This window comes from Watersipora subatra, chromosome 1 (assembly GCF_963576615.1).
Source record: "Watersipora subatra chromosome 1, tzWatSuba1.1, whole genome shotgun sequence".
NCBI lineage: Eukaryota > Metazoa > Bryozoa > Gymnolaemata > Cheilostomatida > Watersiporidae > Watersipora > Watersipora subatra.
This window is the reverse complement of record NC_088708.1, coordinates 42,898,742-42,919,733: the sequence shown is the minus strand read 5'-3', so window position 1 is coordinate 42,919,733 and position 20,992 is coordinate 42,898,742. Positions and strand designations below refer to the sequence as shown.

At 37.8% G+C, this 20,992-nt stretch overlaps 1 protein-coding gene across 1 annotated transcript; it reads left to right on the top strand.

Moving 5' to 3' along the window:
* Positions 1-6,656: 6,656 nt before the first annotated feature.
* On the top strand, positions 6,657-20,988 carry LOC137394720 (beta-ureidopropionase-like). The gene is made up of 11 exons (XM_068081487.1): positions 6,657-6,876; positions 7,066-7,243; positions 7,493-7,580; positions 7,709-7,803; positions 11,963-12,041; positions 12,650-12,726; positions 19,242-19,411; positions 20,021-20,102; positions 20,227-20,337; positions 20,669-20,755; positions 20,849-20,988. The coding sequence occupies exons 1-11, from the start codon at positions 6,767-6,769 to the stop codon at positions 20,930-20,932; spliced, it is 1,161 nt and encodes a 386-aa protein (XP_067937588.1). The 5' UTR covers positions 6,657-6,766; the 3' UTR covers positions 20,933-20,988.
* Positions 20,989-20,992: the final 4 nt, after the last annotated feature.

The following is a 20,992-nucleotide window of genomic DNA, read 5'->3' as shown; positions in this document are numbered from 1 at the left end:
TTGAAGCCAGAGTTAGAAAAAAAGACTGTCACATGATCTCTCACGCTAACATGATCTTCAAGCGTGCTAGATGAAGTCTGAAGCTATTTTAACCAATCGGCATTAAATATTGTGTACAATTATTTAACATTATGGCCAGTTGGACGTGTAGCATAATGGATGGTATGCCTGTGTGTAGAACTGGAGGTCCTGAGCTCAAATCCAGTGCAAAGCAAATTTTCTCATTCATACAACCTAAGTAGCCGGATGTCCAGTGTTGCACGGGTATTGAAAACAGATTATAAACTGTTGTAGGTAATGTAGTTGCTTGTCACTTGCTGTTAGCCTTACACACTGCCAAAGACTAATTGGAGTACACTATTACCCGTATTTCTAAACTTACCAATATGAGCCGTGAGAGCAAGCTTTAGTCACGTTGCGTTGTGTAACACGGCTCATAATGGCTCATATTGCCTCAGATTTCAATGCATCTTGTGGAGGTTAATTGGTAAGATATTTGCTTGGGCAAACAGCAGGTTCTGCAATCAAATATTCTGTAATACGGGTTCTTTATTTCAATATTTTAATAGCTGGACAAACCGAAGTACACACACAAACTTTGAGATTTATATCTGTCTATATATATATATAAACCTCAGTGTTTGTGTTTTTTGTGATTCTGTACTACGGTGTGTCTAGCTATAGCTATTAAAATGTTGAAATGAAATATCCACTTTATGCTGGATTCGATTTCGGGACCTCCCGTTCACCAGGCAAATATCTTACCAACTAAGCTACACAAGATACATTGAATTCTGAGGTGATATGAGCCGTTATGACTGTTAAACTAGACATAACATTCTGCGTTACGCAACTAAAGCTTGCTCTCATGGCTCATATTAATAAATTTAGTAATACGGATAGTAGCTACTCAAAATAGTCTTTGGCAATGAGCCAGGCTAATGGCAAGTGGTAGGTAACTACATTACCTGTCACTGTTTATAAGCTGTTTTTAATACTCGTACAACACTGGGCAATCCGCTAGTAGATTGCTATAACTGGACACATAAATGACAGATGACAAACAAACACTAAATTTGAATATATGTACAGATTTAAGATTTATAAGAGTTATTTAAGGAAGAGTTTATTACTGTATTTTGTCAATAATGTGGCATCATACATTATGATACTAGTACTAGAATAATCACTCATACTATGCTCATACAGAACATTTGCTTTCATCATGAGCAAAAAAGGAGCAGCACAAGTAGTATTCATGATGCACGCATGCATTTAAATTACATGTACAGAGGTGACATCCATTGTGATGCTAAGTAACTTGTAAATATGAAAATGATGTTGTGCGATACACGTTCAGCGTTTGATATACATCTCTAGTGTGTGATATTATTGAGAGACAATCTACAACTGATTGACTAATTAGGAGTTACTCTCTCCGTATAGACAACTCCATATATTATTTATATCATTACACTTACATGTATATGTTTATCTACATTAGCCAATCAGATTATTAGATTAATTAGCTGCTGACTTAACTCTCTTCCTGTTATGCTGCAAAAGCTTATAGTTGTACAAATAAATAAATGATATGTTAATCTGAATATTAACCACTGATTCTTATCATCTCTACTCAGGATGAATACCCAAAGCAGAAAACTCACTTACTCAACAGGTTGTGGGCCCAGAAGACGCCTGCCCTTCAATGAAGAGATGGAATTATATGCTATATGGGAAACACGTTTTACTAACTATATATACACTACAGACAAAGGCATGTACAAAGCCATACTACCTTTTGCTGAAGAAGAAGAAGAAGAGGATGACACAGACTTTGCAGACAAAAACAGGGGAGTATACGCAGAGCTTGTCTAAGTTATTGATGAACATTCATTTCAACTGATCATGAATAATGCCAAAGATGATGAATGAAAAGCTTTGCTATTACTCAGACAACACTATGCTAATACTGAGAAACCTAGAATTATGACTTTATATGAAGAGCTAACTACAATAGATATGACAGAGACAGAGGATGTAACCGATTACTTGATTAGAGCCGAAAAAGCTGCTACTGGTTTACGTTCAGCTGAGGAAACAATATCTGACAATCTTATAATCGCTATGCTTTTGAAAGGCTTGCCAGCAGCTTTCAACTCATTCGTCGTTGTGCATACACAAACTGACCAGAAAAAGTCCTTAACTGAATTTAAAGCTGCACTACGTAACCGTGTAAACACCGAAACTGCCCGTAATACTACAAAACAATCAACCGCCATGGCAGCTAGTACTAAACCTAGGCAATATCACTATACGCTTAAGGCAAAACTACCTACGCACAATAACAAACAGGTATGTCTGGCATGTGTGAAACCAGGTCACAGGGCACGCGAGTGTAGATCAAAGTCAAAATTAGCCGTGAATACTGTAAAAGGCCTAGTCACGTTGAAGTTGTATGTCTCCAAAAGAAAAAGGAAACCGACCGCTACAAACACACGTCAGCCAGTGCATTGACATCAACATTTAGTTTTACAGTCATCTGTAACCCTAAAACACATGCAGAAATATAACTAACACCGACAAACATACAGACAATTTTTACAATAGCTTGTTGGTTGACTGTAGAGCTACGTGTCATAACGTAAACGACGCCACACACTTTACTACATATGATGATACATTCGACTCAAGTAAACATTACATACAGCTTGCCGATGGCCGTTGCAGTAACGAACTTGCCGCAAAGAGAGGAAATGCAGATTTTGTAATATACGACTCAGAAAACAATCCGACTAAAATCACACTTACAAATGCATTGCTAGCACCAACATTTCCTACAAGTCTGTTCTCCGTTTGTGCTGCCACCGAAGCAGGAGCACAAGTTACATTTGCTAAAGATACAGCTTATCTCACTTCCAAAAACACTAACTTCAACGTTGTCAAACAAAGTCAGCTGTATTTCCTGCAAACTGACGACAATAGTAACAAACACGACTTGTTATACAATACCCGTACAATCGAAGAGTGGCATACAACATTAGGGCATACAAACTACGAAGATATACAGCAGCTACAGCATGTAACCTGTGGGATGAAGATAGCACCGTCTCCTAAAAAACACATGAACTCTTGTCAAACATGCAAAGAAAACAAACCAACAAAGCAACCTAAGGCAAACGACGACCCACCAATACACACCACAAAGCCGTTATAACGTGTACATACCGACATATGTGGACCTAGTGACACGGTATTGAAGGAAGGGTACAAATATATCATAAACTTTATCGACGAGTTTTTAGTATGCTGTTGGTAAATGCACCACGTTCAGAAGATGAAGCTAGCATAGCACTAAAGACATTGTTAGCTGATGTTGCACCGATTGGAACCGTACTCGAATTACACAGTGACAACGGTAGTGAGTATCTCAGCAGTGACTTTTAATCTATTCTTACAGAAAGAGGTATTAAACAAACGACTACAACACCGTACTCGCTGTACCAAAATGGAAAATCTGAACTTTCCTGACATACTATTTTAAAAATGTCACGCTGTCTGATCACGGAAACTACATTACCGAAAATGTACTGGTCATACGCCATACGCCATGCTGTGTATATAAGAAACCGATCGTATCAAAGGAGAACTAAATCGACTGCTTACGAACTATTTACAAACATAAAGCCTGATATGACTAAACTACATGACTTGTGTTCATTGTGTACATTCTACACAGAAGGACACAAGCAAAAACTACAGCCTAGGGGACAGGAAGGTATCTACCAAGGTGTTAATCATAGAAACCACGGTCGCTACATTCTTGATACACAAACCAATAAAATTCTAACGCCGCGAAATGTACACATGTACAGAAGACTCCCTTACAACAACACAGCTGACACACAGCCCCTGACTGATGACTATGGTACCTACGACCCGCTACCACTACAACGAAAAGGCAGTAAGCAAACAGTAGTAAACGACACCGAAACTACAACCCCAAACAGTACAGAGAACACCGAGACGCCTCGTTGATCTAGCCGTGAAAGAAAGCCACCTACATATCTAACGGACTACCAACTGACGACCTCAGTAGATTATGCATATGCTGCTATGCCGTTTATACCTAAAACCTACGATGAAGCAGTAAGCTCAGAAAATGCTTCAAAATGGAAAGCAGCTATGGACAAAGAGATGACAACTCTGACAAACAATGACACATGGGACATAAAACCGTTACTGAAAGATCGTACTGAAACAAAAAGCAAATGGGTGTATACACTCAAACAAGGAACAGTAGCCGATAAAGTACAATACAAAGCTAGGTACATTGCCAAAGGCTACTCGCAACAAGTAGAGTTCGATTATGACAATACATACTCGCCTACTACACGCATGACGTCAATCTTTATACTGCTACAAAAGGCTGTTAATGACAGGCTACAGCTACATCGAATGAATGTCAAAGAAGCTTACCTCAATGCTCCTATCGATAAAAACATTTACGTTGAGCAACCAACCGGGTACGAACAGACCGAAGACAGTAAACGCCTAACATGCCATCTTAAAAAGTCGCTTTACGGACTAAAACAGAGTGGAAGAAGTTGGCATGCTACGCTGACAGAATTCCTCAGATCTCAAGACTACACACCGAGCAAAACTGACTCGTGCGTATACATCAAACATACTACCGTTGACAGCTCTCTAATCTTATTTTGGGTAGACGACATAATAATCGTCGCCAAAAAACATAAAAACCATAAACTCTATCAAACAAACCTTACACAGCAAATTCCAAATGGATGACCGAGGAGAACTAAAGTGGTTTCTTGGTATCAACTTCAGACGTACTGAAAATGGCAACTACAACATGAGTCAAGAAAAATATGCCGAAGCTATTCTGAAACGCTTCAACGTGACAGATGCTAAAGCAACAAGTACACCCGCCTAAAAGAGCATACAACTACAAAAGGCAACTGATCAAGAATATCAAGCCTTCCTATCGAGTAAGTTTCCGTACCATCAAGCCGTTGGTAGTCTAATCTACTTGAGTGTGACACGACCAGATATATCTTGGCCTATATTCAAACTATCACAATACCTAAATAAGCTGAGTATGAAGCACGTTACAGCAGTCAAGCACCTGTTCCAGTACATTAGGAGAACGAAATCGTATACACTAGTCTACAAACCTACTGACAACAATCTGAAAGCATATACAGATTCAGATTGGGCTGGAAGCATAGAAGATTGAAGATCAACGACTGGCTACGTCAGTACTCTAGGTAGTGTGCCAGTAAGTTGGAAAACACGCAAACAGCCAACAGTTGCTCTATTCAGCTGCGAAGCTGAATATATGGCATTAGCTGAGTGCACAAAGGAGATGCTTCACCTACGAAGCCTCTGTGCATCGCTAAGCATAACAGTTCCTACGCCGACAATCATATATTGCGATAATCAGGGCACGATTACTATAGCTGACAGTAATGCAGAATATCATAACCGAACTAAACACATAGATATCCGCTACCACTTCGTGAAGGAGCAAAATGGCATTACTTACAAATACGTAGAAACTCATAACAACCCTGCAGATGTGCTCACTAAACCTAATGGCAAGCTGCAACACAATTCTGCAATTAGTCTGCTCCAAATAGAGTGGCGTATTGAGAGACAATCTACAGCTGACTGACTAATTAGGAGTTACCCTCTCCGTATAGCCAACTCCATATATGTATTATCCATATCATTACACTTATATGTTTATCTACATTAGCCAATCAGATTATTAGATTAATTAGCTGCTCCTTAGATCACTTCCTGTTATGCTGCAACATCCTGTAGTTGTACAAGTAAATGCACAATACCTGTATGTTAATCTGAATATTACACCACTGGTTCCCATCATCTCTACTCAGAATGAGTACCCAAAGCTGAAAACTCACTCACTCAACAAATATATATGCATTCGTAAAATTTAAGTTGTTTGTGGCTTGTTACTTTGGTTTTAATTGTATAATTATTCTAGCTATGATAAGAAGTCAACGTAGAGAGATCGTTTAGGTAAATACTAGTTCTCATCCAAAAAGTCCTGCAGTCATAGTGCACGGTATACGATAGAAAAATTTCCTATTTTAAAAGTCTCGTAACAACCCGCTTAATCTCTCTGACTCCAATCCTGCGGGTAATTGATGTAGGAAATAGTAAATACATGTAACGTAATTTATTCAGAATAGTGTATCATCTTCATTTTGCTACTAGCCCGAAGTGAGACGAGTAATTAGTGATTGGAGGCTGTGGAGCCTTATTGTAAAATAATAAACCAACACCAAGTCTGGCTTGCATACAGGCTAGACTATGCACAGAGGGTGAGTACAAAGTTCAGCAACAATTGTTATTGTTGCTGAATTATGGTCAAAGGGAAATGAGACTTATGATAAAAACGGGATTTTTTTCTACCGTATATGCCGTATACCGTAGCTCTTCCCCAGAACTTTATGGGAACTTCCACACAATTAACTTGATCGGGTGAGCATTGTGGAGTAGCGGGATTTTGAAGACATGTTCGGGGTATTGCTATAACCCGCAGATAAAATTAAGGAGCTCGTACTACGTACGTTTCCTTGCAGCCACTGTACACGCCTTTACGGTTGACGCGATCTGTCAGTTTGTATATACTAGTGCCTGGGTAGAATATTTGTTTGCAATTTGTAGAACTTTGGAGAGCTGTATACCTTGTGACTAAAGGCTTGCCATACCAACTATGGCGCAAGAAAATGATTCATTCACTACTGTTGAAAAGAGTCTTCATGAACACTTGCCTGCAGAGGAAAAAAGCGAGGTTCTTAGGATTTTATATGGCAAACCTTCACCGTAAGCTATTACGATCGTATTTTCTTTCTCAAGTTTTTTTATCGCAGTTGTATACACAAATTTAAGTGATTAAGTACACATTTACCAGCTGTAATCTGTTTTTATAGATATACAAAATGAATTTGCATTGTTTCGGTTATATACTTATACAGCCATTAACGCTTTCTTTGATATTTCTGTGACATTTAGTCCTTTGACGATACCCCAGTCAGCTATAGATCTTGCTCAGGAGAGGAACTTTGAACTAGCTAGTTACACACTAAAGTCATTGGCTGCTACAGAGCAGACAAGGCTTCCACGATTGGTTAGGATTGGTGCAATACAGAATCAAATCCTTCTACCTACAGACAAACCCGTCGTTGAGCAGGTAGAGAAGTTTCTTTTATATTATTGCATTGGAATAGAGCAATTTAATCAAGGATTGTAAACTTATTTACGAACAGGTGACAAAGTGATACTGACTCTTGCTTTTTCTGAGATTTGGCAATTTACCTGCAATTTAATGATAAAGTATTACCTTGAAGATTTAAAGTTTGCTGGAATTGCAAGGCGAGACAATCAGTTCATGTATTGGAGCATAATTGATTCAATGCATTTCAAAACTGCTGTTTTGTAGAGAGAGGCTCTGTTCAAAAGAATAAGTGACATTATAGAGGTAGCGGCGCAATGTGGTTGCAACATAGTATGCATGCAGGAAGCTTGGAGTAGGTATTTACAACAGTAAACCAAATAAGTATTTTAACAATATTTTCTTTATGTTGCAAGTAGAGGCTACTTTTCCTGCAAAAAAATTGTATATATTCAACTGGAGCCATGTTTGAAATGCTTACAGACATGCCATTTGCATTCTGCACAAGAGAGAAGTATCCATGGTCCGAGTTTGCGGAGTCTGCTGAAGATGGTCCTACTACGGTGATGCTGCAAGAGGTAGGTTTTAGTTGTAACTATTTTTGGTTAGGTGACATATTGGTACTCAAAAAATTTACTGTTCTCCTCAACATTGTGTCAGACTACAGCTTGTTCTGCCACTTGTTACTAAGCCTCATAGAATGAGGCTCGGTTTTCAATATTCATATACTGAATTTGCTATTTGTTCTGCGTGTTTACTCAGAAGACTGGGCACAGAACTGTTATCTGATTTATTTACTAAAATTGTTGGTTTCAAGGAATTAACCAGAATAATGCCTGCTCGCATTAATCAAATACTCCGTTTACCAAAAGTAGATATTTTCACCGAGATAGTTAACTATCATCCTAACAATATACTAAACTAACATGCCGGTCATTTGATCACTTACCTAAATGTGTAAGGTTTATCACTTCAATAGTTTTATACAAATACTCTCTCTGTGTTTCTCATTATGATGTATTATAGGTATGAAGACACAGCGAGAGCAAAATATAATATAGTGTAGCTTTTTGTTGTTTATTACTTTTTGTTGCCATATGAAAATGAGCACTTTATTTTATTAAAGTTATTATGGATGGGCAACTAAAAATAGTACGTTTGTACACATGTACAGTACAGTTTGCTTTGGTTGTCTGTATGTTTGTCCTCTATGGAAGCTAACTTCTAATTAAACAATCTTTTTGAAAATGTGTGTGTGACTTTCTTTGGTACTCCTCCAGGGTTAGGCTCAACAAAACTTTGGAATCGCCGCCTATACGGGGTGTTAAAAGTGAATACCACACTTTTTTGAATGAAAATGGCACTAAATTCGATTTCATAGTGAGACAACTAAAATGTTGACCAATATGGGACTTGAACCCATGATATCCAGCTTATTAGTCTGACGCTCTAACCAACTGAGCTACTCAACCACCATCTGAGGACTTATACATATCTGTGCTACAGCTGTAAAGAACTCTATTCAGTGCCTTTGGTACGGTATGTTAAGCATTTTTCTCTAAAAGAGATTATTAATTGACAAATTAAATTTTAGATTTGTAGTGACATCAATGGTTGCACAGATAAAAATCTGAGATCGTTTATATTAACACGCTTTATTTGATATGAGAACCATAGTACAGGAACCACAACTAACCAGTTTCTAGATACTGACTGAGCTCTGAGATATTGAGCAGTTATTAAAGTGGCTACGAGCTGCTGTTTTATAGTAGTCAAGTTCTACACATGACCAAAACTGCTTCACCCTGCTGTCTTCCATACAATGACCTCTGACATGAATAATTTATCATTCTTTCGGTGACCTAGGGTCAATGACCTACCTGTGACCTACATGTTTTTGCAGACTTTGATGCATTTTGGAAATCAGTGTAAGCAATTCCACCTCATTTCTTGCATCACTTGTCTCACCTCAGTGTAAAGTTGTTTATGGCTTATGCATCAAGGTTAAAATCTGTGTCTATGCATCAAGGTTAAAATCTGTGTCGATGCATCAAGGTTAAGATCTGTGTCTATGCATCAGAGTTAAGATCTGTGTCTATGCATCAGAGTTAAGATCTGTGTCTATGCATCAAGGTTAAGATCTGTGTCTATGCATCAAGGTTAAGATCTGTGTTTATGCATCAGAGTTAAGATCTATGTCTATGCATCAGAGTTAAGATCTATGTCTATGCATCAAGGTTAAGATCTGTGTCTATGCATCAGAGTTAAGATCTATGTCTATGCATCAAAGTTAAGATCTATGTCTATGCATCAGAGTTAAGATCTATGTCTATGCATCAGAGTTAAGATCTATGTCTATGCATCAGGGTTAAGATCTGTGTCTATGCATCAGAGTTCAGATCTGTGTCTATGCATCAGAGTTAAGATCTGTGTCTATGCATCAGAGTTAAGATCTGTGTCTATGCATCAGAGTTAAGATCTGTGTCTATGCATCAAGGTTAAGATCTGTGTCTATGCATCAAGGTTAAGATCTGTGTTTATGCATCAGAGTTAAGATCTATGTCTATGCATCAGAGTTAAGATCTGTGTCTATGCATCAGAGTTAAGATCTATGTCTATGCATCAGAGTTAAGATCTATGTCTATGCATCAGAGTTAAGATCTATGTCTATGCATCAGGGTTAAGATCTGTGTCTATGCATCAGAGTTAAGATCTGTGTCTATGCATCAGGGTTAAGATCTGTGTCTATGCATCAGAGTTCAGATCTGTGTCTATGCATCAGAGTTAAGATCTGTGTCTATGCATCAGAGTTCAGATCTGTGTCTATGCATCAGAGTTAAGATCTGTGTCTATGCATCAGATCCACTACAAATTGAGTCTATTTGTAAATGCTATTAGCTGTTTATATTTTACTAGTTGAATGCTCGGCGTTGCCCAAATAATAAAAGGTTTTGCACAGAAAATTTATTTTTATTTAATATATAATAACAGTTACCACTTTAACGTTCAAACTTCATATCACGAGAAAAGTGTTTTGTGCAGTTTAAATAAATTAAGAGAAAAATAAAAACAACTCCAAAGGTTTCAAACTTTGTCAACCAACTGTAACTTTCCAATTTCATAATGAGGAAAATATTTTATGCAGTTCAAATAAATTAAGAAACAAAATAAAACAACTATAAAAGTGTTTAAATGCAAATGTAAAATAATTAGCTAGTAATAGCTAAATTAAGTCCGTTTTGCTACGATTACAATAAAAAATGATTTGGTAATGATACAACCAATACGAACTGAGAGAACAAAATAAAAATTCTGAATATGTTGAATTAATAATAACAATTCGTGCATAGAAGTGTGTGTGTATAAAGAAGGTTACTGTTCCAGCAGAAGCTATCCATACTATGATACTGGTACAAATGTAAAAATGAGATATCCGAATGTCTTTGTCTGATCAAATGGAGAGAGAATGTTGAGGCTATTCCTACTCGAGATAATGCAATTGTCCGCATGAAAATTATTAGCCTTACGAAAAACCGGACATAGAAGTGTAACGGCACATTTGAAATTAAAACGGCACATTTAAAAATTACAAATTAAAAAATAGGTAATGGTAGCAAAAAATTAGTTTTTAAACAATTTCAAAAAATAATAAATGCAAAAGGTAATATTAGTTAATAACCAAAAGAGCACGTTTAGTGGTGAATTAAGGTATACGGTGTATGATAAGAGCGAGAATGCTAAGCACTTTATAGCTCAGTGGTTAAATGCGTGGTTTGAAACTTGGGGTTGCAATCTCCGCGAGTTCAAATTCAGCATGAAACAGATTTTTCATTCCTAGATTTTAATAGCAATAGCTGGACATGCTGAAATACACACATACAAACTTTGAGGTTTATATGTATAGATTGGTCTCCATACTATACCTAATTTATATATTCCTTAACATTATTCATTTCTTATCTGTTCTACATCTCTACATTGAGGCTGAAGAGCAGTTCATATTGTGCTATAGTCAATGAACGCATATATGGTAGTTGTGATACATGGAGATTGCTGTTTGTGATAGTTAGTACATTTTATTCAGTTGCATTATCTCTTTAATAGTGATGCATTTTGTTTGATGACCAGGTATGTCGCTAAAGCTTATGCTCCTCTGCCATTTCACATTGTTTTATTACCTATTCATTCAGCTTCAAACATCTTTAGTTACTCTCATGTCGCTAGTCTTTAGCACAATGGCAGACAGCTAGACGGCGGACTATCAAACTGCTTTATCTTCTAAAGTGGTAGCCACATTGCAATTGAAACAAAGCTCTCGAAGTGGGCATATCTCAACCAATGCAGCGGAAGTTGCAAGGAGAAGCCACATGATCCCAAATCAAGCTTAGAAAATTAGGCCATTCTCTGTCGTACGGTCACTTGATTCCATGTTGTGTTAGAAATAAGTGGACATTGCATTTGCTGATAGTGAATTGTGCAATAGTCTCACCTGGTTGACAAAATTTAGTGTAACTGAAGCCAGTTGGTTACAAGGCTTTGGTTACTTCAGCTGCATCTCCCTTGCAAATCTGACAACATCGAAGCTTTGGTTTAGTGAGATGTGGCCACCACTTAACATCTTGTCATAGCGTGATTATTACGGTAACATGCTGGAGTTCTGGCCGCTTTCGTTGTAGCAGTCAAGTGAAATTTCCTTTTAAGAATATTTGGAGTCTTCAAGCATGATTATATTTGTAGCTTGCCAAGAAGTATAACATGGTGGTTCTGTCATCTATCTTAGAAAGAGATGAGAGTGATGTCTTATGGAACACAACAGGTAAATCTCTAATGTATTGCAAGGTTATATCTCGCAGCTTGCATTTTAGTATCATACGAAGTTGATGCACAACACCAATATCTATCAATGAGTACGTATGTTTCATACTGCCTTTGTTGTGCAAATTGTTTTCACTATTACATTCAACCTCATATCAGCTGGTTATGCCCTTAAACTGTGTATATTCTGTACAGTCCTCAATATAAAGTAATGATATATATATATTTAACTGACCTACGGCTGACTCCTGCTGCTGTAATGATGAACGTTAATCATTTGCAAGTCTACTCTTGGTTTCGTGCAACGGAGTTGTCTGCTTTTCCAACATAAAAGTTTTCTTCATTTGTTTAAAATGTTGCACACTGAAAACATCTGCACCTGTTTTGCCTTGGACTTGAGCAGCGAATGCTAACTAATCATGTCTCAGTCTCGAATGGCACACTAGAAGCTATATGTTATGGTCTTTGTACTTGTGTAAATAAGGAGTTAGTTCTGTGTGCCAAAGCTGTGATTGTTAGCATTAGGAGTTATCTTCTCTCGCTTTGGTTATAACAAGGAGTTGTGGCTTCCTGCTAAAGTAAGGCTTATAGCCTATCTATTTGTTACAGTTGTGATTTCTAACACTGGGCGCTACCTCGGTAAGAGCAGGAAGAATCATATACCTCGGGTTGGAGACTTCAATGAGGTGAGCATTTTATCTATTTTTGTCATTTCAAATACATGGTTAATTCTAAGATATAGCTGCAGCAGAAGATCAACTGTTTTCAGTAAAAATAAATAAAGATTATTTTGTGTCCACATGTGAACTATGTTGTTTTAATGAATGAACATTTAGTGTCTCTACATGGCAAGTCATTTTAGATAACTAATTGTATTGATTATCACTCATACAGAATACTGCTTCATTTATTTTAATGTGTTTTCAGTCACTCCTTTCATGTCCATTTACGTTAAGGTTGAGTATAAAGTATCATATAGCTTTATAATATTATATACTTTATCATGGGGTATTTTTTGTCAAATGGGGTAACCATATGGGAGAGGTTTGAAAAAAAGATGGTTTCATTAAACTATTGGCTATATTATACTAGTGAGGTAGGGTTTCCTTAGTGCCCTACCTCAAGGGAACCAATAAATGCATTACAGAAGTCTTATCTAAAATTTTGGTACAAAGTGTGGCTATTTTAAGCCGGATATTGGGATAAACATAGATGAGAATAGTCATGAGGACAAACTCTTATTTTCTTTTCAGCAAATTTATAAAAATGGTGAAACTAATGTCTACACACTTGATATTAAATCAGCATCAAATGCCGGCGCTTTTCATAATATATGTTCAAGTGATAAACCGGCAGGTGTTCATATCAGCTGTGTAGATAGTTATGTATAAAAGTGGCTTTTGTCGCTCTGCCAAAGTTTATCACTCGTTCTTGTTGTGCTAAACTTCCTTTAAACCAGTTAGTAGATAGCTTTTCTACGTGTAGTATTTGTACTTCTCTCGGCATGGTGATGAGTGTATGATATGAATATGAATCCTCTGAACAAGCGATTAAACATAGGAAGAACTTGTATGCTGACATTGCAGACTATAACCATATGGAGAGATTAGATAATTTAGTAGGGCATTCCTTGGAACCATAAATTCGCAGATACTATAGTGGCTCTTCAGTTAAGTGTGTTATAGTTTAAACTTTTAACAAACAAGTATGCAGTCTGTGTAAGGTGCCTTAGATTAGCAGGGATAATGCATTTTCATCTTTATGTAAATTTTTTTACTTATTATAGTATCTTTATACAGGTTACTATACGCATGTAGTTTTATATTCATATCACTGTGGAGTGTCAGTACTTCAGATAAATCAGCTAGTGTATGTTTCTCTACAGTGAACTAGTGAACTAACCAAATGAGAGCAACTTATTTTTGTATTAGAGTATTCAGTATATAAATAGCATGTATTAGGGTCTTCAGTATATAAATAGCATGCCTAAAATGGACATAGAATTTTCAACCAAACTCCAAATGTGTAAATTTTTCCTTAAAATTTCAACAAGTATTTCATTCACTGAAATAAATTATAAATAATTGATAAATAACTTCCAACACATAACATTTTGAGAAGCGATGCAGTTCCATAATTGAATGTAAAGGGGGTGAAAAGTACAAAGAAAAGGGAAAATATGAGAAAAATAATAATAATAATGTGCGTAAAGTGAGTTAGTTAGAGCAATGATATACAGCCCCCACAATGATATACAGCCCCCACAATGATATACAGCCCCCACAATGATATACAGCCCCCACAATGATATACAGCCCCCACAATGATATACAGCCCCCACAATGATACATAGCCCCCACAATGATATACAGCCCCCACAATGATATACAGCCCCCACAATGATATACAGCCCCCACAATGATATACAGCCCCCACAATGATATACAGCCCCCACAATGATATACAGCCCCCACAATGATATACAGCCCCCACAATGATATACAGCCCCCACAATGATATACAGCCCCCACAATGATATACAGCCCCCACAATGATATACAGCCCCCACAATGATATACAGCCCCCACAATGATATACAGCCCCCACAATGATATACAGCCCCCACAATGATATACAGCCCCCACAATAATATACAGCCCCCACAATGATATACAGCCCCCACAATGATATACAGCCCCCACAATGATATACAGCCCCCACAATGATATACAGCCCCCACAATGATATACAGCCCCCACAAGGATATACAGCCCCCACAATGATATACAGCCCCCACAATGATATACAGCTCCCACAATGATATACAGCCCCCACAATGATATACAGCCCCCACAATGATATACAGTCCCCACAAGGATATACAGCCCCCACAATGATATACAGCCCCCACAATGATATACAGCCTCCAATATGATATACATACCCCCACAATGATATACAGCCCCCACAAGGATATACAGCCCCCACAATGATACACAGCCCCCACAAGGATATACAGCTCCCACAAGGATATACAGCCCCCACAAGGATATACAGCCCCCACAAGGATATACAGCCCCCACAATGATATACAACCCCCACAATGATATACAGCCCCCACAATGATATACAGCCTCCACAATGATATACAGCCCCCACAATGATATACAGCCCCCACAATGATATACAGCCCCCAAAATGATATACAGCCTCCAATATGATATACATACCCCCACAATGATATACAGCCCCCACAAGGATATACAGCCCCCACAATGATACACAGCCCCCACAAGGATATACAGCTCCCACAAGGATATACAGCCCCCACAAGGATATACAGCCCCCACAAGGATATACAGCCCCCACAATGATATACAGCCCCCACAAGGATATACAGCCCCCACAATGATATACAGCCCACACAAAGATATACAGCCCCCACAATGATACATAGCCCCCACAAGGATATACAGCCCTCACAATGATATACAGCCCCCACAAGGATATACAGCCCCCACAATGATATACAGCCCTCACAAAGATATACAGCCCCCACAAAGATAGGCAACAGGCATCATCTGGGCAGGGCCTAATGGTCGAGCTCTGGTGGGATGAACCCGAACACGGCACCCGAACAAACAAATATGCTGAATAGAGCCTCTTGTAAATTTACAAATATTATGAACAATATTAGTTATTTTACTGATCTATCGGTTTCATTTTGTTGTCAAATAAATATAGTTGCCCGATATTGTCACCGTTATGATCAGTCAGTTGCCATTCACAAGCATTCGCGATATTAATAGTCGCAATCGTAAAATAGCCCAAATTCAGTTTTATATTTAGATTTTGAGTATGAAAACTACACTCCGAAGCTTTGCCTGCTGCCCCATCTTATTGGCCACGTAAAACAATGTGACAACGATGAAAGACTTGGTCATTTTCTATTAGGGGTGGCAAAATATTAATTAAAAACTAGGGAAAAAAGGCCATTGTTCGGGTGATTTTGGGTAAATTATATTTAACTTTAAGCATATACTACAACACTTACCAATTTCAAAGTTAGTAAAAGTAGATAATTTGAAATGTTTTATTTTCCATGGATCCATTTTTTTAGTTAGGTATTACCCCTACATTGTAGAAATTCAAGGTTTGCTATTGTGAACCACGGGGGCCTACTGACTGAATGAGCTAAAGACACGATAACAGCGAGTCCTGTTTTCCAAATCATATCAAGGCAACGCGACTGCCGCGCGAGAATTATGTTAGCTCCGAAACCCAAGCTAGCACAATCCTAACAGGGCGCGATCATTAAATCCCACCCATATGATAGCCGTCACCTATCCTTGGGGGCTGTATATCATTGGTTTGAGCTTCACATCATCTAAGCTTTTCCTCCAAGTTCTCCATATCTTTATCAGCTTCTCTACCTTCAAACCTACAAGTTTTCAACCTAAAAACCTAAATTGCAATAAAAATAATAATAACCATAAAATCTTCTAAAATGATTACTACTGCTTTTGTTTGCTGCGGTTAGTCTTTACATAATTTGATATGATATTTATTTATGAATATATGTCACATTCGTTTTAATCTTATATGTAAGGCGTTTTTAGACTGTAGAATGAACTAAACAGACTGCGGTGTATTATTATAAGAATACTCGCTCCGACATTTTGTGGTTTTAACATACGAAGCAGATCCTGAAGTAATTAACTTTGTATGTAGAGATTTGGCTATACATGTACAGTGCACCCTCGGGATACGATTACCCTGATATACGATTTTTTCACCTTACGAAGTTGAACATTGTGAGATCTTCACCTCGCTATACGAATTTTATTTCACGATACGATTTTGAGAAAAGTTTCGCCGAGTTAAAATTTGGCGGTCGGTGTGCTCATAACGCACGTCAAAATAACAAAGACACCGAAATACAGTTTGCCGAAAACATTTTCAGAACGTTTAGAAGAGATACGATGACCGACTTCTCTCAGGACAGCCTTTCGCGTGGAAATTTCGTGTAAAATACACAAGCGAGAGCAAATATTCATTTTCAGCGTCATACTCTCTTTTACTATAAACTTTTAGTCAGCATACGTATATAACTACCAGTATCCATATTTAATTCGTTAGCTATGAAATCTGAGACCGATACAAACGTTACAAAACGAAGAAAAAATGATTTCCATGTCAACAAAGTTGGAAGTCATAAATAAATAAGAAGAAAGCACCCGTATTGTTAATATTGTCAAGGAATATGGTCGTAACTAATCAGAATTTGCAGTTATTATTAAAGCAAGCACAAGGAGGAGCTTACGACTGACGATTTGAAACAGTTGGAAGGCCATGCACGCGATCAGCATTAAAGAGGAGCAACCCTTTAGTATGGGCGAGGGCCGAGGAACTAGAAGATACAGAAAAACCTACATTGGCAGAAATATTTCAAGTGTTTAATTCACTGATGTGGACTGGTACATAAAACCAATGCGTGTAGAATGTATATCATTATTTATATTTTTGTGGCATGTTTTATTTATTTCATTTTATGTTTTATTTATTTCATTTTGATTTTATGTTTTATTTGCTTGTTCAACCAGGCCTTTGCAGTCCGGCCTGTTCTCTACTACGTAAATACAATTCATCGTATGTATGTAACTCATATATAACTAGCTACTCAAGATAGTTGACACAGCCACATTACTTTCTGAAACTTGCTAAAGCCCTGTCCTCTAGGGTATAAATACGTCCAAACTTTGTATGTTTGGTTACATTGATTCTTGTGCACATTTCATACAAGACAAACTACTGTACCACCTTCTCTGGATCCTTTTACATTCGTTAGCTAGCTAGCAATTTTCTGCATTGCACCATCAACCTTTTCTTTTAAACCAGTAGAAAAATTTGGACAGGAATGGACAACTTCTTTTAGCCTGCTAAAAAAATTCCAATTCATTACGTATTAAATTTATTTTCAAGTGTACAGCAACATAATTAGCATTGATACGCTTTTGCCTCCTCTCTGCTTTACTCGCTACATGTTCCTGCTGAAGCCACGTTACTCCAAAGGTATGTACGCCCTGTATAGCAAATAAAATTTTATTTTTCTTTTCGGTCGCCATTAAATGGTCAAGTGTGTGAGAGGCCGCTTTCTATAACTGCATCGCTCGGCCTAATCGATTTAGGTTGAAAAAGGTTTCAACCAAACACGCTAAATTTTATAGTGAAAGTGAAGATAGGAACTGCTGAAGGATAAAGTTTCGCGATAAAAAGTTGAAATTCAGTAAAATAGTTCAAAATACGTACTAAAACTTAGTTTTAAGTGTAGGTTTAGCAAGCTAAACTTACTTGAAGTGATTTCAAAGTTTATGTTATACGTACCTTTTGAAGGTAAACACTCCTTACCGTACGTACTGCATTTGGTAAACACATTATAATTTTGCATTTTATTACAGATCATAACCATTAAAATACACCAAATACAATACAGTTACTGTAGGTAACTATAATTACTAAAGTTAACATACTATTTTGTTGCTAATTGTCGATATGTACACATTTTTATAAAAAATTTGACGATTTTTACCAGGGGATGTTTGCATTGTGTAATTACAATGGTCTCTATGCCCCGATATACGAATTTTTCACCATACGATGCCAAACCTGGAACGAATTAACATTGTATCTCGAGGGTGAACTGTACTCAGTTTTTAATTTAGAGATTGTAAAGAAAATGGAGGATTTGTGCATCTGCACATGTGCGTTTACGCATGTTTGTGCGCGCACGCATGTTTGCGCGCTTACGCATGTTTGTGCGTGTACATGTTCCGCATGTGGGGGCGCGCGAATGTGTGTTCCGCATGTGTGGGCGTGTGTGTGCGTGCATGTTTCACACAAACCAGCTTCATCATTTGGTAATTCAGAATGTAGAAGCATTCAGGACATGAGAAGCTACAAGGAGGCAAGATAAAAGTCTATAAGGCTCTCTTATTATCTAGGGACAAGTGTAACTTTTTATTTAAAATTTTAGCATCAGCTGTTCAGAAAAACCCTAGCATTACGCAATACTATGAGATGTTTCCATGTCCATTACTAACATTGGCCTGTACCACGAGCTTAGCAAAATACTAACAAATATTGCATAAAACAGCTGTCAATTAGCCATTAATATGACATAAAATACAGTTGTATGTTTTAGTCAACATATTACATGGAGGGGGACACAGGACATCCGGTGTTTGATACCCAGTTTGGCCGGATAGGTATAAACATCTGTTATGGAAGGCATCATCCCCTCAACTGGTTGATGTTTGGTGTGAACGGCGCTGAGATAGTCTTCAACCCATCAGCTACTGTTGGCAACCTCAGGTATATAGATGCCCTTATCAGTAGTAATTCATTGAAATATTTCTCATGTGCTTACTCAGTGATGCACAAAACACCTGTTGAAATTGTTCAATCTCTCGAATATGAGTCTTGGAGAGATCGATGTATGCATGAATTTCCTGTTAATTTTTGACCTCTCATCTTTTAAAAATGACGTCTGCGCATGTAATTTTGTGCATTGCACATAAATTTTAGTTCAATCTACCCAGTAATAGCACTTGTTGACCAGACAAGGAAATAAATCCTGCAGGTTGAGAGTCTTTGGGTCGTTTGCTGTTCACTTTTGACCTTGCTACAATGGCTTCAAGCAACCTTGGTGTAAATAATCCTATTATTCACATGATATTGTAAGCAATGCTTCACTCAAAGTAGCCGTTAAAACCTGAAGCCATGTTGTTGTAGAACACTTCTGTTCTGGTTGCCTAGTAAGTAGTAGTGTGCTCGCAGTTTCATTTTTTTGAATCCTTTTTCATTATTCCTATTGTGCTCTTTCGGTTCATATACTGTTGCTGCTTACTGTCAGAAGCACCCAGTGTTGTACATTAAACTCGTTTGTGCTGCAACTAACCAGTATACTTTTTATGCATGCAGCGAGCCAATGTGGGGTATTGAGGCAAGGAACGCTGCCATAGCTAACAGCTACTACACAGTGCCTATCAACAGAGTTGGTACAGTGAGTGTTGTCTTACAATTGCAGTTTTCTAACTAACATTTGCATCTTTTTACCCCTAGCTATATGCAGGTAGTCTGACTATCAAGTGGCTTTTTCTGCATATCAAACTGTCTCTCCATTGTAGGAGACCTTTAAGAATGAGTTCACTTCTGGTGATGGGAAGCCTGCCCATAATGATTTTGGACATTTCTATGGATCTACATACGTAGCCAGCCCTGATGGAACAAGGACGCCTGTGAGTTACTTTTGTTGTGTGCAAACAAGGGTCCACAACCGGGCAATAGACATTTGTGAAACCGTACTAACGATATAGCCTTTCACTACAAACTGCTAAACTTAAACATGCATCAGTCTAATAGTACAAAGTACAACAACTTTTGTTTGTTTTCCAACATCTAAGGTCCATCTGGCACTCATTACCACTAGTATTCCCAATACTTGAATTTCCATAGAAACATCTGCAGCATCTTTCAGCCGCAATCATGCTTCCTCCCCATATAGTCACACGGCCTGATCAGTTAGTTGTGAGCCTTGCTCTGCTTTCAAAAACAATTTATGTTCTGAAGGGACTCAGCCGTACACTCGATGGACTGCTTGTGACAGAAGTTGATCTGAACCTTTGTCGTCAGGTCAAGGACAAGTGGGGTTTCAGGGTAAGTTAAGCATTGGCATTATAGTGAGAAATAATGCTGCGGCATATCATAACTTCTACACATTTATAAATGTTACCCATGCGTGTGTTGTAGATGACCCAACGCCTTGACATGTATGCGAAAGAACTTGCTGAAGCTGTCAAGCCAGGCTATAAGCCTCCAGTTATCAAAGGATAAATGTAACTTGTTTGTTTCTATGCAATTATATTTCACTGCTATGAACCATAAAAAACATAC

Bases quoted from the DNA above. Each gene is read 5' to 3' on its own strand.
- LOC137394720 (XM_068081487.1), top strand. From the start codon at position 6,767: ATGGCGCAAGAAAATGATTCATTCACTACTGTTGAAAAGAGTCTTCAT. The intron at 20,103-20,226 runs GTGAGTGTTGTC...TCTCCATTGTAG, and splicing joins CTATCAACAGAGTTGGTACA to GAGACCTTTAAGAATGAGTT. The intron at 20,338-20,668 runs GTGAGTTACTTT...TATGTTCTGAAG, and splicing joins CTGATGGAACAAGGACGCCT to GGACTCAGCCGTACACTCGA.